At 42.9% G+C, this 25,913-nt stretch overlaps 1 protein-coding gene across 4 annotated transcripts in view; it reads left to right on the top strand.

The window, feature by feature from the left end:
• Positions 1 to 212: 212 nt before the first annotated feature.
• The window catches only part of KDM2B (lysine demethylase 2B), a 222,607-nt gene continuing 196,906 nt past the window's right edge, over positions 213 to 25,913 (top strand). For all 4 annotated transcript variants that reach the window (XM_063454263.1, XM_063454262.1, XM_063454261.1 and 1 more), the window contains exons 1-4: positions 213 to 613; positions 2,415 to 2,559; positions 7,118 to 7,196; positions 8,484 to 8,530. In XM_063454263.1, the coding sequence (XP_063310333.1) occupies positions 581 to 613; positions 2,415 to 2,559; positions 7,118 to 7,196; positions 8,484 to 8,530 (304 nt within the window). In that variant the 5' untranslated portion in view covers positions 213 to 580. The remainder of the gene's footprint in view (positions 614 to 2,414; positions 2,560 to 7,117; positions 7,197 to 8,483; positions 8,531 to 25,913) is intronic.

Genomic DNA, 25,913 nt, shown 5'->3' with positions numbered 1-25,913 from the left:
TCGGTATCAACTAATAAAGGCATAGCAAAAAAAAAATAATCAGATGTGCGTGGGGGAAAAAAAAAAAAGTAATCATTGAGGCACCACCCACTTCTTAATTAATGCTGTGGAAACTACTGCTCAAAAGTGCAGACTTAATGCAACAGTCATAACAAATAAAGAAGCAAGCGTGGTCAGCGCCTGCGTAGATACCAGCCCCCGTGACCGACTAAACTATCAATATGAAATGCTCACGAATGTCAGGAAATGTCTGATCACTGTTACCAGCAACCCACGCGTGTTCGTTGCAAAGTTCTAAGTCATGTGACCCACGGTACGCCTGGAAACAATAATAGCTGATCTATACCATGACGTCACCGACCCTACAGCACAGCTAGAAATGCTTCCTTGTACTTTCTAATACGGAACGGGGATCACATTATTTCCAGGTTTAACTTTTTTTGTTTTGCCTTGTTATTTTCAATGCTGGATCATTCCACCCACCCAGGCATGATGCAAATCAGACTACCGATTCCTTAAATGAGGAAACCTCTACAACAAGCAACCCATTAAAACCACACAACTCACTGCATCTCAAACCATGGAGTCAAAGAAAGAATCTGGAAGAAGATTGGTGTGTAGATTTTTCGTGTCTTTTTTTTTTTTTATTTAATAGTATAAATTTAGACGAAGGGCATTTACTAATTTGTTTTCCTTTGTGGGGTGGGTTAAAGACTTCCAACAAAAGGCATGAAAGGAGAGAGCAGGGCAGTGTAAGCTCCTCAGGAGTTGTTTCCACAATATAGTGTCAGATCTGGAAAGGAAGCAGTAATCGGTTGTTCTCACAGTAATCGGCACTGTATATTATGTGTGTGTCCAGGTTTCGGTGGATTGCTGTGAGTGGGATCGCCTGGCTGAGTGCATGGCTTTGTTATTATTTTCTCACACTGCTTCCTAGCAGTTGGTGTGAACGTGCAGCTCTCTCAGTCCCTGCTGGCTGCCTGAGCAACAACTTCAAGCTTTTTCTATGGGAGGAGGAGGAAGAGGGGAAAAAAAAAACAAACCTCATCATGGCTGTTTGCTTCCGATTCAGTAATAAAGGCCCCAGACCCACAGCAGCTGCTTGTCAAACAAACAAGTCTACTACCCCAGTCCCAAACAAAGACCATTAGCAGTATATTATCCACGATAAACCCTTATATCCTAGATTTGCAGCCTGCATTCAGCCACTGCCCAGCTTGTTTATATCCGGAGCAGCACATGGTATTTAAATGTCTCAAGTGGGACTCCCTTAACCCGTGCAGCACCGCAAGTTAGAATACATCGTTTTAGGGGGGGGGACATGGTAAAAACTGATACTTCCAATGACCTGCTATATATACATAGATCTCTCTTTATATGACAGGTTTTCTAGGCTACATGGGTGGCTGTTATAGGATGCAGCAGTCTCCCATTAATTGCCTGCAGCTGACATTACAAGTATCTGCATGCTTGGTGTGTGGGTAGGGCACTGACACGGTTTAAAGATAAATGGAAACCTCAGTTATTTACTAAAGGGTGAATTTTAACTGAAAACTGACATGGAAGATTGGTCTGATTTGGTCTTTTTGTCAAAACATTTAAAATTCACTAATCATCCCCCTTTTTTGTGGTGACTGGAAAATGCAGATGGCAAAACCTATGTCTTTAACTAGCCAATGCTGTGGCTTTATAAGTTGGGAGAATGATTCTAATATTTTTTTTTAAAATGTTTCCATTCGGATTTTAAGTTTGCAAATTGTTACTGAATTAACCCTTCTGAATGTCATCAATTCACACTTTAGTAAATAACCACGCACGTGTTCATTCTGTACATTTGGTATTTATTTGCTCTACTTACAAATAGTTTATTTACAGGTCAGCCTGTTAACCCCCTGTGTCCCGGGGCAGTGAGTGCCCGGCCAGCCATGTCCTGTCACCGAATATAATGCCTACTCGGCAGCTGAGGCCGGGGGTAATTCCTACTCGGCAGCTGAGGCCGGGGGGTAATTCCTACTCGGCAGCTGAGGCCGGGGGGTAATTCCTACTCGGCAGCTGAGGCCGGGGGGTAATTCCTACTCGGCAGCTGAGGCCGGGGGGTAATTCCTACTCGGCAGCTGAGGCCGGGGGGTAATTCCTACTCGGCAGCTGAGGCCGGGGGGTAATTCCTACTCGGCAGCTGAGGCCGGGGGGTAATTCCTACTCGGCAGCTGAGGCCGGGGGGTAATTCCTACTCGGCAGCTGAGGCCGGGGGGTAATTCCTACTCGGCAGCTGAGGCCGGGGGGTAATTCCTACTCGGCAGCTGAGGCCGGGGGGTAATTCCTACTCGGCAGCTGAGGCCGGGGGTAATTAGCTGTGTGCGTGCTCCCTCTGATGATGATAAGACCCTAATGTCCGCCATGTCTCCCTCACACAGCGCGCCATGGACCGCAGGAGATACGCCGAGCAAGAAGACGTGTCGGACGTGGAGGAGATGGTCAGCGTCAGGAGCTTCAGCCTGGAGCAGAAAGTCCACAGCAACACCTACCGAGGGGACTTCGTGCGGCTCATGGAGGGCAAAGGTAAGTAGCGCTCAGGTTATGGGTGCGCTGTGTGTCTCGCGGGATGGGTCGCGGCCGCTTGTCCCGGTGAGGTAGCGGACTGTGCACGTTCCAGCCCAGTTGAGGTTTGAATTTCCCGCCAAGATTCTGAAGGGTGCAGTGACGTCACAGGGCAGGCCGTATTCCTGTCAGAGAGCGATAGGTGGGCATGTTCTATGTGTGAATGGAAGCAGGGTTTGTGACCACTGATGAACTACAGAATTGGGCCTAATTCATGGAAAGCTGTATTTTAAGGGCCACTCCAAGCACCATAACCACTACAGCTCAACCCATTGTTGTATTTAAACTGTTTGTGGGCCTGCCGCCATTACAGCCAACAGAGCTGAAAGCTACAGCTTAGGTGCTTCTGTTGGCTTCACAGCGCTGACTGCGCTCAGACAATGAGCTAAGCCTTGCAAAGCCGGGCGTGGCTCAGAGAGCTTCAGACTCTGTTGGTAGTGCACGCAGGGAGCAGCGCCTGACACAACCTAGGGTAAAACCTTGCTAAGATGGCTGGCCTACTTAGAGTGGGGAGACACCAGGACAGTCCTGTCACTATAACCACTAACATGGCGTTATGTGTTGGTTTTGGTGCTTGGATTGTTCCTTTTAAATTCTGGAACAATGAATAAGGTGTCTGATTTATTATTATTATTATTTATATAGCGCCATCAGATTCTGTAGCGCTGTACAATGGGTGGACTAACAGACATTAATTGTAACCAGACAACTCGACGTACAGGAACAGAGAGGTGGAGGGTCCTGCTTAATGAGCTTACATGCTAGAGTGAGTGGGGTATAGTGACACAAATGGTAAAAGTAGGGGTATGAAGTAAGTTGTTTTAAAAAAAAAAAAAAAAAAAGTATTCGCTGAGGGCTTAGTAGGTCATTTTTGACCGTTGCAGGAGAGGAGTCATGGAGGATGGGGGATGAAAACCTGCTAACAGTTTAATTGATATGATTTTTTGAATGAGTGGAGACTGGGTGAGATTCTTACGGAGGAGGGAAAGGAGTTCCACAGAAGAGGTGCAGCCCTGGAGAAGTCTTGGAGGTGAGCGTTAGCGGTGGGAGTACCGACAGAGGATATACGTAGGTCTTTGGCAGAGCGTAAGGGCCTTGACAGGACATACTTGTGTATTGTGCACCAGAATTTTAAATTGAGCCCTATATCTAACTGGGAGCCAATGTAGGGACTGACAGAGCGGGGAGGCGTGGGAGGTGCGAGCGGACAGGAAAATGAGCTTTGCTGCCGCATTCATTATAAATTGCAACGGTGCAATCTGGGAACACGTAAAACCACTGAGAAGAGTATTGCAGTAGTCCAGGTGAGAGAGAACAAGAGCATGGACCAGCACCTTAGCTGCATCCGGGGTTAAATAGGGGCGGATGCGCGCTATGTTTTTGAGATGGAAGCGACAGGATTTGGCGATTGATTGGACATGAGGGGTGAAGGAGAGGTTGGAGTTAAAAAGAACACCCAGGCAGCAGGCCTGCTAGGTAGAGGTGATGGTAGCGCTTTTGACTTGGAGAGAGACAGACACATGTAGTAACACTTGAGGGAGGAAAGATCAGAAGTTCTGTTTGGACAGGTTGAGTTTAAGGAAGTGAGCAGCCATCCATTTGGAAATCGAAGAGAGACAGTGAGAGACACGAGTCAAGATGGGCGGAGAGAGATCAGGACAGGAGAGGTAGAATTGCGTGTCATCAGCCTCTCTTATTGTCAGACAGCTGGTCCTGTTATATAAACACAACTGTCCCCTAAAAACATTTTTTTTAAAGTTATAAGTGTGTGTCCAAAAAGGTTGTGGTGGGGGAAAAAATTGTGTGATTGGAAACCCCTTCCACCTGAAGTCTGTGGATAGTTAATACAATGTTAAACAAAAATCTGCACACCAGTCAAGCCATAAGACTTGCTTTTCCCACAGAAATAACAAATTTGCATTAATGTTACTACCGCAAAGGATTCTTTGTAGGCATATGCAAATTAGTTTAACAAAGAATCACATTTTTGCCTCATTCCATTTTAAACATGGATTCAGGGGAGGGCTGACAGCCTTAGACCTGGGGGGCAAATCCAATCAAGTGGCCCATTGCACGAAGTACACCTTTCCCATGTAATTAAAAAGGGGCACGCACGCTGGCACGCTGGCACACACACACACACACACACACACACACACACTCTTTTAAAGCCAGTAGACAGGGCGCCGCTGGCACACACACACACACTCTTTTAAAGCCAGTAGACAGGGCTGTAGCCAGGAGCTGAGTAAAGGGGAGGGAGAGGAGCTGAGGAATGGTACATGGCTGAGGAAAGGGACTGGGGCAAGGGGACAGGGGCTGTTGAAGGGAATACAAAAACAAAAAGTGTATTTTCTCCCCTTCCTGAGTCTTACTTTAGGCCAGAAGAGGTGGGCAGAAGCCAGCAGTCAGTGGAGTCGGCCGGCCTCTCCTGGTGATGTCAGGAAGAGGGGGCGTGACTTACACTGCTCTTCTCCCAGACTCCCCAGCAGTCCTGGGAAAAGAGCAGTGAAAGTCACGCCCCCTCCTCCTGACCTCATCCGGAGAGGCAGGCCGACTCTACTGGCTGCAGGGAGAGTGAGGTAAGTTGAAAAATCTGAGTCCCCAGCTAGAGGCAGGATTCTGTTTGCTCTTGGGTTTTTTTTTTTTTTTTTTTGCATGCGGATGCCACTGGATTTAGGGTGGCCTGGTGGGCAATTGCCTCCCATCCCAGCCCGCTCCTGCATGGATTCCTTTGAGTGTGTGTTTGCTGTATACAACAGCTTTGAAACACAACTTAGGAGAAGATACAAAGCCAGTAAACCACTCATGGACAGCTGCTTCATTGTTAATGCAAATCATCAGAATGAGGTTGGTTACTGGTTTGTTTTTTGAGGCTTGGTAGTGATTGGGAAACAAAAACCAAACAGGTTATAGTGGGGGAAAAATTGTGTTTGAAAACCCCTTCCACCTGAAGTCTGTGGATAGTTAATACAATGTTAAACAAAAATCTGCACACCAATCAAGCCATAAGACTTGCTTTTCCTACAGAAATCACAAATTTGCAGTGATGTTACTACCGGAAAGGATTCTGGGTGGATCCCAGAAAAAAAAAGTTTTTTTCAAAGCTGTTGTATACAGCAAACACAGGCTCAAAGGAATCCATACTGCGGATTTATAAACTGCAGTAATTACCTTGCAGGGTTAAGTCCTCCTCTAGTGGCTGTCTATTAGACAGCCACTAGAGGGAATTCCGTGTTCTTAGAACACGAAAAGTATTTTAAACGACGCTGGACGTCCTTACGCTATGCATAAGGACCTCCAGCGTCGCCGGAATCCCCATAGGAAAGCATTAAATAATGCTTTCCTATGGGGACGTATAATACATGCGTGCGGCCATTGTGGGGCATTAGGTGTCCCCTGCCGGCTGACATCGGCGGGGGAGGAGTGTGGATGGAGACTAACCCAGCACTGAGGGGCATTGGCGCTGGATTCAGGTAAGTCACTGAAGGGGTTTTAACCCCTTAAGCAACATCGGATTGGGGGTGGGAGGGAGAGGGGCACTGCAGGGTCCTGACGTGCCAGGAAAGCTGATGTGGGCAGAGCCAAATACTACCCTGACCAATCAGCATCTCATCATAGAGGCATTGAATTAATGCATCTTTATTTGGAAGTTCAAACGCTGAACGTGTGCAGCACTGACCCAGAAAGCACCTCTAGTAGCCATCTGTGGAGTGACCATTAGAGTTGTTCCTAGGCTGTAATGTAAACCCTGCCTTTTCTCTGAAAATTCAGGGTGAACATTTAAAAAGCTTGCAGGGACAACCTATACACACCAGAACAACATTAAGTTGTAGTTGTTCTGGTTACTATAGTGTCCCTTTAACCCCTTAAGGACCAAACTTCTGGAATAAAAGGGAATCATGACGTGTCACACATGTCATGTGTCCTTAAGGGGTCAAGTAATTGGTGCTACAGGAACCCACTTATTGTGGATATTTCCTTGGACCTGTTAAAGTTGAGCCAGCTTTGCCAATAGGGCCTCCATAAACTAGTATTGTGTTTATCATATTTATTTATTTTTGTCTTTCATTCTATTACTGTAGTAGTGTTTGAGACCTATTGGGTCCCATGCTACTTTCTGCATGGCCTCTTAAAATTCAATTACAGTGTGCATTGTTTAATGTGATTGTGCCGGGAGACCAGTGTCTTGGTGCAGGTTTGATCGCATGGGTGCAGTTAGTCTGCTATGTCCTAAATCTGCTGTAAGACACCTGGAGAGGAAAAATGTGCGGTGTCAGATGATGCCAGATTGTCATGAGTTGTAACCAGGGAGAAAGCCCTGGCTTGAACAGATTTTGTTGTAACACACACGTTTTGTCAAATTGGTTCAAAATAGTTTGGAGCCGTAGAAGTTCCAGGATTAAGGGGCTTCTGCCTCTTCTTGTGATGTAAATAGCTCATAAAATAAACTGCAAATCTCACTTCCTCACATTTCAGTTGTATATGTATTAATTTTAACTTTTTGTTCTTTGCCTAGATTTTACCTATGAATACGTGCAAAGGGAAGCTCTTCGTGTTCCTCTTCTTTTTCAAAGCAAAGAAGGGCTTGGCATCAAGTATGTTCAAACCATTTGAATAACTTTATGAAATGAAAATAGGCTATTAGTATTACACCACATCCATTGTAAAGTAGCAGAGGGTTACTTAAAAAAAAAAAAAAAAAAAAAAAAAAAATTTTAGAAGTTTTTTTTCTTTTTTTACCACTTGTTCCCCTTGTAGAATGAGAGAGAGAGCCTCAGAGATAAAGGAATTAATCTACACTCATAAATTCATTTATTTCTTAAAAATTTTTGTTCACCACTGTACCATACAGTAATGAATAACAATATGTCTATTTACAGTGATTGAGAGTGGGGGCCGGGGCGCCTTTAGTGCGAGCTAGAGCACTAAAGGGGATGAAGTCTGTTCATCACTCACAGTATTTGTGAGTGGTTGTGAAGCTCGGCAGTATTTGTCATTGTCTTCATCCCTCAGAATCCCACAACAACCTCCCTCATACTCTATTACTTTAAAATAGTTTTTATTTTTATTTATTTATTTTATTCAGGAGTCCTAAATGAAACATAAGCCTAGCATCGACACTTCAAAACTCAAATTTTGCTTTCAGTAATCACTATAAGGTCAGGAACACAAACATGTAGCCTCCATCTTACCTTTATTCCAGTGTGCTGGGTCTGATCTGCCTCCTTGGATGACCTCATCAGAAATGATGTTTTGAGCCAATCACAATGCTTTCACATAGGAAAGCATTGGAGTGGCTGAGATTGCCAAGGAGGCAGATCAGGGACAGAGCCAGCACAAGTCATACACAGCCCTGGCCAATCAGCACCTCCTCATAGAGATGCATTGAATCAGTGAATCTCTATGTTGAAAGTTCAGTGTCTGCACGCACTGCCCCAGGAAGCACCTCTAGTATCCATCTGAGGAGTGGCCACTAGATCTCCCTTGGCTGTAATATAAACACCCAATTGGCACCCCCAATTTTCAGTATGTGTCACTCTTATTGCTTATCTCAAGCAAAAAAAATAAATAAATGCAAACCTTGTTATATGATGTATTCCCCAAATTAGGACAACTGGAAGAATATATTTAAATAAAAAAATATATATATATTATTTTATTTTTTTTTGTCATGAAGTGTCCTTTCTATAAAAGTGTGTGTTTCTGTACTAAGCAAGCATGAGGAAATTTACTGTTGAACAAAAGACAGTAAAAATTTTAAAATTGATCTTGCCCTCAAACTACAAAGCAGTCCACGCCATAAATAGGTAAAGGGTGTGTTGTGGTGTATTTATGTCTTGACTTTACAAAACATTAATACTTGTTTTTGTGGTTCTTTTCAGAATGCCTGAACAAGATTTCACTGTTCGAGATGTCAAGTTTCTAGTGGGTATGTGCAGTACTTTACCATTCATTGAATATCTCTACATGACTTAAAACTTTTCTAAGTGAATGTAAACTGATTTTCAAAAGCTGCAATAGAAGAATTTGGAAAAAACATTGCCTGTCTGCTGTTTCAAGTTGGCATTTTTAGCTGAAAACTTGCAATTCACTTTGACTTTCCAACCATTCAGTCTAATGAATAATTCTGATAATGATTGTTTTAGTTTGTTTGGTTTATTTATTTATTGCTGGAATATATAAAGCGCCACCATATTTTGCATAGACCATTGCAAAAGGTAATAATATTAATATTGGCATAATATGTCTGACAAGGGCTCTGCAAGTGTGCTTACAATCTAAATGTTCAAATAGGGAGATGAGAAGAGAGGTAGCAGATGAATTTTGGAGGTGATGGCAGAGAGAATTAATAGCATAATTGCAATAACTGATAAAACGTGGGCACAACGGCATAGAAATGAAGGGGCTTGGTTTCAGATGGATTGTGGAATTTTGCCTGAGGAATAGATATAGTTGGGGGCGGGGGTTGAGCTGTAGAGTAGACATTTGTTGAATACAATTTAGATGTTTGCCAATCAAATTCTATCAGTTAAAATATTAACTACATGCAAGTGCAAAATATTACAGTAGTAAACTACCGGTATCGGTAAAAATGGTAGCATTAATAATGTAGTAACAAAGGTAACTACATCCAGTGGAGTATCTTCCAAATATCAGTCTGTACCTATCAGTCTGTAAAGTAGAAATGAAGTGGCTTTGTTTCAGGTGGATTATGGAATTTCATGCAAATTGAAGTATTTCTGCTGAAATGTATCTGGTAATATTAGGTTAGTGTTTTTGGGCATGCGTTTATAATTTTTGTTACACTTTATTAAAAGCAGCACTTTTTTATTTTGTTTTTACATTTATTCAGTACTCCAATAGTTCTTGAATAAATCGGCACGATGACATTGCCGCTGTGTGTCTGATGCCTGGCAGAAGAGGTTGTGGCAACGGTGATTTTTAACTTACTTGAGCCATTCCTGTCCCTTGCAGGCGCCCGCAATCTACATTATTACTACATTACTACATTATTAATGCTACAATTTTTACGTCACTGCTGTCCTCTTGCACATGAGGTCTATGGAGGATCCCATAAGACCCACGTCCTCTTCCACAGGCCATCAATTCCATGCATTGTTAATGGCGTTGACACTTTTTTATATATGGTGGTAGCTCTGCCCAGTGACTAGAAGTGTCAGGTGTAGGAAATATACTGAGACAAAGTAAGCCCTACTTTGTATCCGTATATCTTTTGACTGGGTTGGAAATTCCATCACAGTCAATATGAGTATTTCAAAAATACATATATATGGGTTGTTTTATTTTTTATTACCATTTTCAGCCAGTGCTGCTTTGTGACACTCTTAGCACTATAACCTCTACAGCTTAAGCATTAATTACATCAACAATTGTTGAAGCCGGGAAGGAGGGTCTGTAGGAATCGTATCCAGAGTGAGATACAGTTAAAAATAGCCAAAATAAAAAAGGCGTGAGCAACTGCTCATTCGAAGACACACGTTACGGTATTCACATGCGGACATACAGCATATAGCCTACTGTTCCATTGTCCACACTTTACACTAGTTGGTCATGTTAGCTTGGATTAATACGGCGGAATTTAGTGCAATTGGAAGTTCTTAACAACTACTATTTGGGCCCGGTGGGGTCCAGTAACGTTTTCCATTTATACTTGTGTGCACCAAAATTACTGGGAGGGACCGTTTGGGTTGGGATATCATTACCCTTGTAGTCACATAGGGCTCCCTCTGATAGGGGGAACAGAGCGGCTGTTATGTTCATGTTTTGCTCCCTCTCCCTACCCTCCCCGTCCCTCTACTACTTACTTTAGGGCGGGTTTGCGGCCTCTAACTTTATCATTTATCAAGGTCAGACCGAGGGTTGGGTCAGGGGACCACCGCTGGGCTGCTTTACACCATAGGTGCTCTGTCCGACTGGTTAGTCCATGGGTCTGTATTGGAGTTGCACTTTAGTCAGAAAGTGTCCCCAGGGTAACCTTGAGTTTCACTAGCTATGGCATATGTACCCAATTCCATGAACCTGTTAACCCTCAATTGCAGGGGCCTGAACAAACCAGAACGCATTTGATCAGAGCGTTCCTACAGGAAACACATTTTAGAGAAGGTGCAAAATAACTGCTAGGAGATGGGCTTCAAAACTCTTAGCTGCAGTTTCAGGAATTGGCCTGTGAAAAGGATCTAGAGGGCAGATATGTCATTGTGAAGGGGGCTGTGGCGACCCAGAAATATACTTTCACGTCAATGTATATGCCTAATCGTAGGCAACCTCAATTCTTACGTAAAACACGATCTAGGCTTAAGCAATTCACCGTGGGGGTACTGGTTGTAGGTGGGGATTTTAATGTCACTCTGGACCCACGATTGGACTCCTCCAAGTGTCTCAGTTGCATATCACAGCGAGGCATCTGTATCATTAAACGTGCACTTTGGGAGATGATACTCGTTGATTGTTGAAGAGCTCTTAATCCGGATAGCAGGGATTTTTTCCACTTCTTGACGGTGCAAGGCTAATATTCTTGACTGCTTACATTTATCTGAGTAAGCAGTTTTAATTTTAGTATTAATAAAATCATCCTTTGTACTGTGCCATTGGTGTGTTCCTAGTTTGTCTCCAACACAGTGCTGCACATAGTATTTGGTTTTACTGAGACATCAGATTGTGGGATGTATAGCTAGATGCGTAGAGGGAGGGACCCACATAGATGGCAATCTCTTGCAGCAGGGTGGGGGAACATATGGACTGCTGCTACTCTTCAAACCTGTTTCTACTTTGTCTACTGTAACTGTCCTCCTGTTCATCTCCTACTTATTTATTACATAATTAATCTTCTTATAAATTATTATTAGTCTCTGCTAAAGAGACATATTGGATAGCTTCCCTTGTACCAAAAGCATGACTTTCGCCTTTCTTTGGAATGGCTATGAAGATCGGTTACCGAAAACCAGTCCCAGAGGCATTGGGTTTAGACAACCTGGAAGCCACAGGGGTACAGAGAAAGGATAGGAGCGGGGGGTTTGGGAAGGGAGATAACTGTGGGGGGGAGCCATTCCCCCCTAGCCCCCCCTTCAAAATAAAACCTAAACACATACACGTAAAGGGGAAACTTTGTTTTAATGTTGTGCTTTCATAAAGAAGAATAGGGAAAAACCTGGTCAGGCTTATAGCAGAGCAAAGTTAGAGAGGATATGCACACACTATCCAAGGAGTACTCGCATCAGGGTGCTCCAGACCCACCAACAACGGAACCCTGGTTCTGTAGGATCAAGGAAACAGGCTGCGAAGGCATTGATGCATAGCCTCGATGCAAGGCACTAACATAAAACACACATTTGCTACAGCCAGCTAGAATATATAGCTAGATGCGTAGAGGGAGAGACCCACATAGATGGCAATCTCGCATTAGGGTGCTCCAGACAGGCAGGGCCACAAACCCAGGAAAAATTCAATAGAACAATGCGGGTGTGCCCTGATCTACATTGTTCTATTCGAGTCTTAAAGCAGAGCGCATTCCTGACGTGCGTAAAATGTGTAAGCGACAGACTAATACGATTAATCTATACCAGCTTGTTTGCAGCATAGTTATGTAACAGGGTTCAATGAATGGAACTGAGGAACAGAGAGGAGTCGCTCAAGCTCTGCTGTGGCAGGGCTCCATATACATGCATGCCTGTATAGATCTTATTTTTGGATGTATAACGATTATCAGCATATTGATTGTACAAATTTTGCATTCTATTTCTTATTGCATGTGTGTCACCTAAATAAAGATTTTGAAAAAAACAAAGCTGTTGTTGGAGCTGTAAAACTATTATGCATTGTGGTACCTTCAGGAAACTGTAAAGTAGGGATCGACTGATAAAGATTTATTTTTTTTTGAGCCGACACCGATAATCTTTTAACTTTTAGGCCAATAGCTGATAACTTACCGATATTCTGTACATTTGCCGTTTAAAAAAAATAAACTCTTTCTACACAAATGTACTGTTAACTGAACATGTTTATTATTTATTTAAAATTATTCATTTTTTTTTTTTTTTTTTTTTAAGGTAAATGCACAAAATCTACATGACGGTCAGAATTTATGTTTTCAAGAGTGTGTGTGTGTGGTGGATACAGTAAGAGTATTTGATTAGTGTTTGTGTGTAAATATGTGGGGTAGGAATCTGGGGTAGATAGGGAGCAGGGGCACTATGCTGGATGGGGAGCATATGCACTGGCTTAGATAAGGAGCAGGGGAACTATGATAGACAGGGAGTAGGGGCACTGTGGCAGCTGGGGAGCAGGGGCACTGGGGTAGATGGGGAGAGGATTTGGGCATGTGTGGGAGAGGATTTCTGTCAATTCAGTGTGAATACTTTGCATACTATCAGCGAGCACTGAGAGATGCAAGGGGAAGCTCTTGTCTCCCCTCCCTCCCACATTGGTTGTAGCCCTCTCTGCCTCTCTTACTCCTCCAGCAATTTACTTTTTTTTAAAAAAAAATTCCTTAGCCCTCACTTCTCCTCTCTCTCTTCCTTTGTGGGATCAGAGCTCGCTGATGCGTTCTAAGCCCATAAAATCCCCCAATGGCTTCTTTTCCGAGAGCTGGATTAAGGTGAGTAAAAATTTATTTTAAAATGCTCTGAGAATTTTGTTTGGATGGACTGCAACATAATAGAAAATTGGGGTTGGGTGAAACCCTTTAAGGGCTCTGAAACCAACTGGACCAGTGAAACTGAGCCACAACAATAAAAACCACTGACCGGTAAAGTGAATAGCATTGTTTATACAGTTATATTGGCAGCAGGTGAACAGTCAATTATTGAATTTCATGTGCTGGAAGCAGGAAAAATGGGTAAGCAAAAAAATCTCAGTGACTTTGACAAGGTCTAAATATTGTTGGCTAGATGACTGGGTCAGAGCATCTCCAAAATAACAAGTCTTGTGGGGTGTTTCACCAGCCAATCGATGAATAAAAGGTGCTAAGGTTACAGCTTACATGATTTGTTTGGTTCAGAAAGACACTAGTGTGACTTGGTGAATATAATGCTGTGTCCAGAATGACGTCGCCGTGTATTAGAAATTGATGTGGCTGCATCTGTATGTAACTGAGGGCATTTCCCTTTTGTTGGAATTGACGCAGCTGTATTCAAAATGGATTCAGAGCAAACCGACGCGGCTGCTTCAAAAGAAAGTACATAACTTTAGTTTAGAATCCAATTCATCCTGCCGCACAAAGTAGGGATCTGTGGACGTGGGGCTCTTGCCCTCATAAAGGTCTGGGCTCCAAGTTGTGGGGAGCAGAGCCACTTTAGGAACAAATTTTACTAGACAGAAGGAAGCTCAGCGATTTTCTTATAGAGTCCTGAGGAGGCGAGTCTGGCATGAAGATGGGCTTTCTGATGTGGCCTAACTGCGGCATTGGCTGAGCATACGCAAACTACAGTGCTTGGCATGCATGGCAACTTCTTGTTTCTATATTGCAGAGATTTATTTTTTGTTTCTCCTTTTTCCTTTATTTTTAATGCCCAGGGCATTATTCACTATATAGGCAAATAGAAAAGAGTCCAATAATTACAATTTGCCTATATAGTGAATATTTGTATAGATATATTTTATACTTTTACAGTTATAGTTTAATAAAGTTATCTTTTAACTGATACACTATTGGCAAATTTGTTCCTGCTACAAGAAAGAAGGATTGTGGTCCTTAACCACATATGCTGTTCCATTGAGCCTATTTTGAAGGCTCTGGGTTTGTGAGTACCCCATTCTGAATTTTACTATTTACAAGATTTTTACCAAAGGTACTGCACTATATATGTTCTATACCCTAGATTGAAAATAAGAAGAATAAAGGTTCCCAAGAAGGGAGAGGGTCGCCTTTACGGACCCTACATGCGCAAGAACTGAGCTAAAATCTTTTGGCTCTGTATAGTGTGAGTGGGAATAATCTCTTGTACATATTTTATGGTGTATTTTACAGTTTTATACTATGATACATTTTTTGTGCTTATACTTTTAAGGAATCTTATACCAAGGTTAAGGTTTCAAGATAAAAGATTATATTCAGGTATATGCACTTATTTCCATTATTATCTCTATTTCCCAATATTATATCTAAATATAGCGCTTCACCATCACCCTGTATTTCACTTCATCTGTTTATAACCTGATTCTGCCAAGCTTGCGACCTGGTAAATTAATCATCATTGTTCAGCCTTTTGTTTTCTTGTGAAATTTTAAATGAGGCGACTAACTCCTTTATGTGTTGTACTGTATCATTGAACTCGTTTCAACAAGTACAAATCTGCATTAAATGTTTAGGTGATACACCTCTAATACCCCTTAACTGAAATAATAATCAATATATGTGGAGATAAGAAAAAAGAAACCTAAAATATAGTGTAGTATTTCAGGCAAAATATAGATAGATGCAGCCAAAAAGTGAGTGAAAATAAACTCCCATATAATAGAGCCTTTTCACAATAAAGGCTCTAAACTGTGCAGCTTTCTTGCCTTTTTTAGTTGGCAGATAGCACCTTTTTATCTAGATTCTAGAAGTATTCAAAACAGCAACTCTCAATAGAGTACCGTATTTATCGGCGTATAACACGCACCTCATTTTAAGAAGGAAATTTCAGGAAAAAAAACTTAAATTTCAAATAAAGAACTTTGAAGCAAAATAAGGGTAGCTCAGAACTTTTTTTCTATTAATATTATTAACACTTATAAGGTAAATAACGTAAAATGACAGTAAAAGCAACTGTTTTAACAAAGAAACTTGGATATTATATGTTTTTACAAAAGTTTACTCAGAAATCGCTGCTATCTGGGAAACCAAGAAACTCTTCATCTTCGCTGCTATCTGGGAAACCAAGAAACTCTTCATCTTCACTGCTATCTTCAATATCTTTGAACTGAACACTTCTGCTTTCACTGCTACTGTCTTCATAAATCAGCTCGTCTTCTTCACCATCCAAAGCATTGCTTATGCCACATTTCTTAAAAGATTTGATAATAATATCTTCTTTAACTGCATCCCACGAAGTCTTTATCCACTGACACACTTTTGAAATGCCAGGTCTTTTCATTCTCCCGGAACTTGTACTTTCATGTTGGCTTTCATCACACATGTATTTATTCCATTCTTCACGCATGAAGGCTTTGAAGGGCTTGTTAATGGAAACATCCAATGGCTGCAATTGGGATGTAAGTCCTCCTGGAATGACTGCTACTTCTGTTTTGCACATTTGAAATTCTTTCTTTGTTGGTTCTGTAAGATGAGATCTGAATGAGTCCAGTACACAAGGATGGCTTCTTTAACAAAGCACCTGGGCGCTTGTCCCACACATTTCTGATCCAAAGCCTCATGCCTTCTTCGTCCATCCAACCTTTGGGATGAACATGCACCTTTATGCCACTTGGAATCTTCTCCTTAGGAAAAGTTTTCCTTTTAAAAATGACCAATGGTGGCAGCTTGTTTCCGTCTGCAGTGACAGCAAGGACCACAGTATAACGATTTTTTTCATGCCCTGAAGTTTTAATTGTTACTGTCTTGGAACCTTTTGCTTCAACAGTTTTATTTGAAGGAACATCAAAAGTGAGTGGTACTTCGTCCATGTTGCCGATTTGACCAATTTCTAAATTTTGTCTCTTCCTTTGTTTGATAATAAATGAATGAAAATTTATTATCTTCTCTTCATAATCTTCTGGCATACGCTGGGCAATCCTGGTTCTTGTTCGCATCCGAAGCTCATGCCTCTTCATAAATCTTTGGCACCATGATGCTGTCCCTTTGAAATCTTGTATTTGCAACTCTTTGCTGATTTTCACTGCTTGAATGATGATCATTTTTGTTGATAATGCAATGCCCGCTTTTCTATGATTAAGTACAAATTCCTTCACCCGTTCTTCTAATTTTGGCCATTTAGCAATACCGCTGCGAAAATTGCATTTTGTTTTTGATAATGTCTTGAGTTTTTCTTCCATTTTACCCCACTCTCGTATTGTGCATTCTGTTGGTGGCTCTCCAAAATGCCTTGCTGCAGCCCTATTTCCATGTTGCTTGGCATATTCCACAACCTTTAACTTGAAACCAGCTGTATATGCTACACGCTTTTGCTTTGATGCCATTAGGTATACCATAGTAGGGAAATACCGGTACCGTAAGTACGTAATGAATGCACGTATGATAGTGCAGAGTTCAGCGTCGGAATGTCAGGATGAGTCACACTGCAGTGGTATACTTTTTACCTAAGTTTAAATTAAAAAAGAGTAAGGCAGTATCAGGGGTGCGTAAATTTACCGGTACTCTTGTTATATCTGTGTGTTGTAGGATGGCTGTGTGTAGTGTGTATTGTAGGATGGCTTTGTTAGCATGTGTTTGTATGGTATGGTAAAATTAAGGATGGGCTCGGACGTATTCAGATTGAGCCCCCCAGGAAGCCAATCATAGGTAGTGAGGCATTTCCCAAAACAGTTTGTATGGCTGAATTTGCACCGCATCTGCACTAAACACGCACATGACCCTTTTTTTTATCCGCAGCAGAATCGGAGCGCATAGTGGTTCACACTAGTGCGATCCGATTCTGTGCGAACTTGCAGATCGCACTGCGATATGCGATCTCAACTGGGGGTGTCGTTAACTTTTTTTTTTTTTTAATAGGATGCCTTTTGATTTGTCCGTTTTTATTTTTTTTAATGCTTTAACCCCTTCACAACGCTCGATGGAAAGTTTCCGTCAAGCTTGTTATTTACGAACTTTAATAGTGCACTGGATTTCATTCAGCTATACTTGGGGGATGATATTTTAGGGGAGATAGTCACCCAGACCATCATTTATGCTGAGCAGTATCTGACACTTATTGATCAGTCTCATTGCCAGAAAAGGGAGTTGGTACCCAATCTGTGTGCCAGAATTAAAACAAAAAAAAAACTAAAATTCTGAGCACTGACTATGCTAATGGGCATTCTTAAAAAGCCCAGCATCAGGAAGTACTGGTCCAAAAATCCTGTATGCAGCACCCCTGTTTTCTCCCAGACCATGAATAGGCCCAGATACGAAGCAATACTTTGCTTTTTACACTTCAGCAACAATTAAAAGTGCTTGCTAAATCCTGCTTAAGATTTGCCCCCTAATTTATAACTTCAACAGACAATTTGGCTCAATTTACACCCCACAAAAATATATTTGTATAGATGAGTCTTTAATGAAATACAAGGGCAGACTGGGGTTTAAGCAATATATCCCGGCCAAAAGATCTCAGTATGGGATAAAGTTACATAAACCTTGCAAAAGTTTACAATTGTTTACAAATGTTTACATCTTCCATGTTTTTCGATGGTACAGACAGCCACTTGGATCTCCCAGGTTGCCTGGATATCATTGGGACTAGTGGGAAAATTGTATGGGATATAATTATCCCATTGCTAAACAAGGGGTATCATTTGAACAAGTACTATATATAGACAAGTACTATAATGGCATCCCTCTTGTTAGGATGCTTTATTGTTTTGAAACTGTGTCCTGCGGCACAACCCGAAAAACACATGACGGTTTCACAAAAGCCCAGGCAGAAAAAAGCTCAAGAGGAGGGAAACTGCTGCTCTCTTCCAGGACTGCTGACTCTCAAATGTAAAGATAAAACGGTGTTCATGCTATAATCCATGCACAGTGAGAACACTCGCAGGGTCGCAGTTTGTGGCAGACTAGACGGGTGCCAGTCTGCATTAGGCAGTACAACAGGCATATGGGGGAAGTTGACCTGTCCGACCAACTGCTGCAGCCGTATTTAATAACAAGGAAGACCAGGGCATTGTACAAAAAGCTACTTAATGCAAATGGGAACACACAATGCCTTTATTCTATTCAAAAATGCAAATGCTGAAATGAAATCCACATTTCTGGATTTTCAATTTCAGCTGGTTTCTGGGCTGCTCACTGAGTGCCACAGTTGGGGAAACATCAGCCGCACCTAGCAGCAGAAGGGTTGAGACAAGTCACTTCTGTTTCCGCATACACCAACCCCCAAAAAGAAGACACCCCAGAAAAGGTGCAGGGTGTGCTACCAGAGGGTCATAAGGACGGAAACCATTTTTTACTGCCCTGATTGCCCCTCTCAGCCTGGCCTTTGTATTGGCAACTGTTTCAAAGTTTTTCCACACCCAGGGCGGATAAGTTGCAAGTTGTTTATATTAATTTATTTCTTTATATTTAGTTGTTCTTCAATTTTAAAGTTGCTGACGACATTCAGGGCGAAGGAGGCTGCTGCAATTCTTTTTTTATTTTTATTTATTTTTTTATTTTTTTTGACGTGCAAGTTATAACAAACAAGCCCATGTTGCCACAACGACAGTCACAGGCGTAATATCCTCTTACAATTTCAAACATGGCAAGGATTAGGTCTGCACAATTTTATAATGTTAATACTCAAGTTAGTCTGTTAAGGTATGCGTGTCGGAATGGTATATGCTGTAGTCAGAGAGTAGGTATAGCTCACCAGGATTATGAAAATAGGTACATTGAGAGGTCGTAATGCTGCGTACATTTAAAATAAGATACACGCTTATTTATCTGTTACATCGTTAATCTCAAGCTTGGTGATAGGGGCACTATGAAAAATGAAACTCGTCTAACTATTAGGCATAAGATGAAAAGTATACAACAAAACTTGTCTAGCTATTGGGCATATGATGAAAAGTATATGTATAATCCTAACTAAAGACTCCATTAAGCAAAAGAGATTTAAATTAGTAAGCCTCTGTGTGGTGCTGCTGTAAAGGGGGGTGAGGGGTGTTAAAATGTCAGCGGCGCTTGCTCAGAGGACATGCTCTGCATTAAAATACAGTGCCTCTATATGTGTGTAGGGGGGATAAGATAAAGCTGCCCAGTCGAGTGAGAGTAATATTATCATGCTCCAGCAGGGTGGTATACCGTATCACCCACGAGGGGTACCCCCCTCCCCTCACATACGCTGCCACAGTTCACCCCACACCTGTACTAGCCACCAATGTCACATAGATGCACAGAGTCTTGTGATTCGGAGTTTGCTCATCTCTCAGGCCCCAGGCCATCCCAGGAGCCCATGTGGGTTTCCCACTACTCCAGTCAAGCTTGCGGATTCGGGCAGGGACTCGGGTGACTGTGTTTCTCTCTGAGAGGGCTTTTGTTCTGCCGAATGTGTGCTCTGAGCCCCATGTTCCGTCTTCTTTGGGTTCTCCGTCCCGGTAAGTGGTAGCTAGCTCTGCACTTCTTGGGACCCGGACGTGCGTCGGTTATGCCGGTTATCTGCTTCTCCTGCCGCACTGAGCTAGGAGCCATGTGCTGCGTCCGATGCTTGTCTGCTGAGGGGGAAGTAGGGTCCAGAGGCTTATTAGGGCGTTTGCTCATTCTCCTCTGCTCCCTCTTAGTCTGTGCCTCTCTGTCTCGCAGTCTCCGCCAGAAGCTGCTGAAGCTCTTCTAATGTCACTGGTGGGCCTCGTGGTGAGGTTTCAGAGTCCTCCGCCGCCATCTTGGTTTCTGCGGTAATGCTGGAGGCAGGCCACAGGGGATGAGCTACCAGGGACCTTGGTGTGCCTGGATGTAGTGTCTGCTTGCGTGTGCCGGGATAACCCCCACCGGCTGAAGGGGGGGGGAACGGGGATCCCAATGGTATCAGCGCTGTCTTGCATTGCCGCTCATAGGGAGATCGGCCGCTTCTCCCGCGTTTGCAGCTGCTGACACGCCGCGATTTGTAGCTGGTGTAAGGATTGTTCTCCCAGCATGGAAAGCCACCCAGGTGAGTCTCAGGATATCACTGAAGCTCTGTTGTCCCAGGAGATCGATTTTAGTGTAGTTTATCTTAATTATGTCGCTTGTTTGTTGATCTCTGCTTGGAGCTCTCTCCATGTGCGACCAGCTTGGTCGACGGTTAGGCCCCGCCCCCTGAGGCTGCTGCAATTCTGAACTCTGACTCTAATTATTTAAATTTTTTTAACATTTTATTTAGTTAATTGGGGTGCGTGGCAATTCATGGGAAATTGGGGCGTTTAGTGTTGCGTTAGGGGTAAAAATTTTAAATGAAATTTATAACCTTATTTAAAGTTCTTGTGTTAAAAGTTAAAAATGCTTGGGAAGTTCAGTGCCGAGAAGAATTCTGCAATTCAGCAGACAGTGCCTCAGAGATTGATGCGGTTAATACAGTGATTAATATCTTCTTTAAGAAATGGTAGGCCTTTCTGTTGTTACTTTGCGGGGTAGTTTTATTAACAACTTATTAAAGTTCTCTATATTGGACATGGACCCAGCGTCAAAATTAAAAGTTTGGAAAAAAACTGATATGGCTTGGTCTCAAATGTGCCCCTTCAACACCCACATATCACTGAAAAAGGTACATATGGGGGTATTGTTGTACTAAGAAGACATAGCTGAGCAACATACTAGCTGTTATACTGCCCTAGCACACATAAGGATTGCAAAATATACAGTAACCTCTCAAAGTGTGTCAAAAAGGCAGAAAAATGCTTATTGCTACTAGACCTGGTACAAACTATCAAAAAAGTTCTTACGCTAAGATTTAAAATATGCCTTTTAATATACCCTGGGGTGTCTACTTTGACCAATGGTAGGCCTTTGTGTTTTTTTTTTGTTTTTTGTGGGGGTTTTGAACAGTCAAACTGCTATAATACCCATTGAACCATAGGCCCATCAAATCCGTCTTTTTTAAAATTGTACTGTAAATCTTGAAATGGACAGGTATCCTACATATGGCACTGTAGCTTCACAAAATAGTGCCAAAGACATACAATGGGGGTATCGTTGTACTCAGCAGATGTAGCTGAAAACAAAATGAGGTTTTGTACAGGAATGTGTCAAACAGAAATAATAAAATTTTACTCCAATATTTAGCAGAGATTGACGGTAAAATGGCTATGTAAAAAGTGCCAACATGACCTTGGGTAAATAGCCTGGGATGTCTACTTTGTATAAATATATACTTTTGTGTGGCAATTTTTTTTTTTTTTATTGCTATTAAGCTTACAAGACAAACATACCAAATTCTAAAATCGCTCCACATTAAAAGTTTATTTATTTTTTATTTTATTTTTTATTCCTTGTGTTTTGTGACCTGTTACTACCCAAAAAAACTTAAATTACTAGACACTTTATATATTTTGTAAATTTATTTTTAACTACTTTCCTTAACCTGCACCAATTATGCACACATTATTGCATTTAAAAAATTATTTTTTTATAAGAAATAAGCATTTGTATGTCGCATCAAATTAAAACAATTTTTGTCCTTTAAAAAAAGTATATAATATGTGTCCAATAAATTAGTAAAATTGCAGATGAACACAAACTGCAAAAAAAGCAAAAATTGCTTGTGTCCTTAAATGCAAAACAAGCTTTTGAAGCCCCATAGTGACCGCGGACGCACAGGGTACGTCAGGCAAAAAAAATGGTCCTTAACGACTGCTGACATACCCTGTGTGTCCACGGTCACTATGGGGTTAAGGTAACTATGGGGTTAAGGTGTCTAGGCATCCTGCAATACTCCCCTGACTACCGGGCCCCCGAGTGATCGCTCCACTGGAGCGATCACTTCCGATTTTCCCCACATGGAGCCTGGCACTGTAGTGCAGAGCATTGGAAGCCATCAGGCAGGCTTCCAATGCTCTGACTGTATTTGGAGTGTCTCTCTGTCTGTCTCTGTCTGTCTCTGTCTGTCTGTCTCTGTCTGTCTGTCTCTGTCTGTCTCTGTCTGTCTCTGTCTGTCTGTCTCTGTCTGTCTGTCTCTGTCTGTCTCTGTCTGTCTCTGTCTGTCTCTGTCTGTCTCTGTCTGTCTCTGTCTGTCTCTGTCTGTCTCTGTCTGTCTCTGTCTGTCTCTGTCTGTCTCTGTCTGTCTCTGTCTGTCTCTCTCGGGTCGAAACGTTGATCGCTTGAAAAATCCACTGAGTGCTCCATCTTTATATCTATCTATCTATCTATCTATCTCAGAAAGGACTTTTCAATCGTAAATTTATTACTACAAAAACGCTTACATTAAATCATCTGTTTCGACGTTTCGACCCCTCAGGGTCTTTATCAAGAACGAATTATATATATATATATATATATATATATATATATATATATATATATTTCGTTCTTGATAAAGACCCTGAGGGGTCGAAACGTCGAAACAGATGATTTAATGTAAGCGTTTTTGTAGTAATAAATTTACGATTGAAAAGTCCTTTCTGAGTGCTCCACTTTATCGCTTGAGATATATATATATATATATATATATATATATATATATATATATATATATATACCGTATTTTTCGCTCCATACGACGCACCTCACCATAAGACGCTCCTAGTTTTTAGAGGAAGAAACCCAGAAAAAAACATATTCTGAACAAACTGTCCCATAGTGTTTCTTACTATGGGACAGTTTGTACAGAATATTTTTTTTCTCCCCTGTCCCATAGTGTCCCCCCCTCCCATAGTCTTCACTCCCCCCCTCCCCACAGACTTCATCTCCCCCCCGCCTCCCCACAGACTTCATCTCCCCCCCCTCCCCACAGACTTCATCTCCCCCCCCTCCCCACAGACTTCATCTCCCCCCCCTCCCCACAGACTTCATCTCACCCCCCTCCCCACAGACTTCATCTCACCCCCCTCCCCACAGACTTCATCTCACCCCCCTCCCCACAGACTTCATCTCACCCCCCTCCCCACAGACTTCATCTCACCCCCCTCCCCACAGACTTCATCTCACCCCCCTTCCCACAGACTTCATCTCCCCCCCCTCCCCACAGACCATCTCCCCCCCCCTCCCCACAGACTTCATCTCCCCCCCCTCCCCACAGACTTCATCTCCCCCCCCCTCCCCACAGACTTCATCTCCCCCCCCTCCCCACAGACTTCATCTCCCCCCCCCCACAGACTTCATCTCACCCCCCTCCCCACAGACTTCATCTCACCCCCCTCCCCACAGACTTCATCTCACCCCCCTCCCCACAGACTTCATCTCACCCCCCTTCCCACAGACTTCATCTCACCCCCCTCCCCACAGACTTCATCTCACCCCCCTCCCCACAGACTTCATCTCACCCCCCTCCCCACAGACTTCATCTCACCCCCCTCCCCACAGACTTCATCTCACCCCCCTCCCCACAGACTTCATCTCCCCCCCCTCCCCATAGACTTCGTCTCACCCCCCTCCCCATAGACTTCATCCCCCTCCCCATAGACTTCATCCCCCATATTCTTCTCTCCCATACTGTCCCCCTCCCCTTGTCCCATAATTACTTACCTGTCTTGCAGCGTTGGCCGGCAGCACAGGGCGCACCGCGGTAGTGGAACTTGAATTTCATGTTCTGGTTTCCGGCGGGACTGAAAGGAAGTGCGCACTCAGCTTGTGCACACTTCCTTTCAGTCCCGCCGGAAACCGGAACATGAAATTCAAGTTCCACTACCGCGGTGCGCCCTGTGCTGCCGGCCAACGCTGCAAGACAGGTAAGTAAACCTTCATATTCGCTCCATAAGACACACAGACAATTTTACTCGGGAGACGTTGCTGAACCCAAATATTAGTGTTTCCAAGCCGTAAAAACCTATCACAGTGATATTATCAGTGAAAGTGAAGTTTTTTACATTTTTTCACACACAAACAACACTTTCACTGATGATATAATTGTGATACGTTTTACTGTTTTGAAACACTAATATTTGTGTTCAGCTAAGTCTCCCGAGTATAACCGTATCCCCAATGTACAGGTTTTATAGTGTTTATAGTGATTTTGAAATATAAGGCCGTTTTTTTTTGTTTGTTTTTTACATTGAAATTTGCCAGATTGGTTATGTGGCCTTTGAGTGCGTATGGAAGCCAAGGAATGAGAATTACCCCCATGATGGCATACGATTTGCAAAAGAATACAACCCAAGGTATTGCAAATGGGATGTCCAGTCTTTTTTAGTAGCCTCTTAGTCACAAACACAGGCCAAAGTTAGCGTTCATGATTGTTTTTTTTTTTTGCATTTTTTTTTTTTAAATTCTTTATTTTAGTTGTGCGCAGAAATAACAGGTAGCCTCAATGCGCCACGAAAGCGGCATCAGGGTAAAACGGTAAACAGTTGCATTACAGGTTGTGGCACAGATTAGTCAGGCACTTTTTTTTTTTAAATGGATATCGTTAGTACAATAGTTTGGTGACTCGTTTTGTTAAGTAGGTTAGTAGAAGGCGTATGTCAGGAAAGATTATTCAGAGGAGTGACAAAGTAGTGAATAAACAGTTAAAACACTTTAGAAAGGCCTTCAGAGAGGTCCTACAGAGATCAGAACGTGAGCTAGTATGAGAAATATAACTAAACTGCATACATCTAGTTCTGTAACTCAGAGATCTAGCTAGATAAGGAGGTATGAGTAATTAACACAGTAGGTTGACATGCTAAGTAACTGTGACAGGCTAATATTCCACTGGGTCATGCCGTCATCATCTTATCCTCCTCGCTAGCATGGAGAGGTGGCCTAAACAGTGAATTGTAGAGCATAACATAAAAGTATCAGGGAAAACTCAAATGAAAAAAACACAGGAAAAACTATAACATTTGCGGATAGAAACTGTATGGGGCATCAGTTGTGTCCAGAGTCCCGGTCAGCCTACCCCAGCAAGAGGTATACCACAGTCCCACTCTGTTGCTTTTGCGAGTCCTGGTATTGGTCGCGGCATGCATTCAGGGGGTACACCTTGTTGTGGTTGTGGGACGTTGTTGGGCTGACCCGGTGTTGCCGCCATGTTGGACCCTGTGCCTCGCCATCTCCGCTCCCGATCTGATGGCACTCCCTTCTTAGGCAAGGTGGTTCCCATCCGGTAAGCCTTCTGCTTGCCCGAGTGCCTCATGTTCCGAGATCCTCCGCAACTCTGTGCCCTGTCAACCACCGAGTAGCACAATCCGTGAGTCGGTCTAGGCCCAGAGGGTCTTCTTTGTGTCTTTAGGCGTCGCTGTGACATATGCCTCTTCTGACTGTGTGGAGCGCGGCGTCGGACTTTATCGTGTCGGCGGTAGGGCGGGAAGGCCGGCTTGTATTAGCGCCCTGCTTGGGTAAGTGAGGGCGTTAGGTAGCTGCGCGGGTGCCGTATCTCTTGATGGGAGTGGGTGAGTGATGCCCGCCTCGTGGAAGCGATTGGTCGTGGCGAGGCAGGTGGGTTTAGCTTACCCACCAGCTTCTTCCAGAATGCCTCGAAGTGGTTGTTTATTCGAGTGAGGATGTCGTGTGAGTTGTCGCTGAGGTCGGAGGCAAACGCTGCATCCGCCATCTTAGGGAGGTCTCCGTTTAC

The sequence above is a fragment of the Pelobates fuscus genome, chromosome 5 (assembly GCF_036172605.1).
Source record: "Pelobates fuscus isolate aPelFus1 chromosome 5, aPelFus1.pri, whole genome shotgun sequence".
NCBI lineage: Eukaryota > Metazoa > Chordata > Amphibia > Anura > Pelobatidae > Pelobates > Pelobates fuscus.
This window is presented reverse-complemented; position numbering and strand designations above follow the sequence as displayed.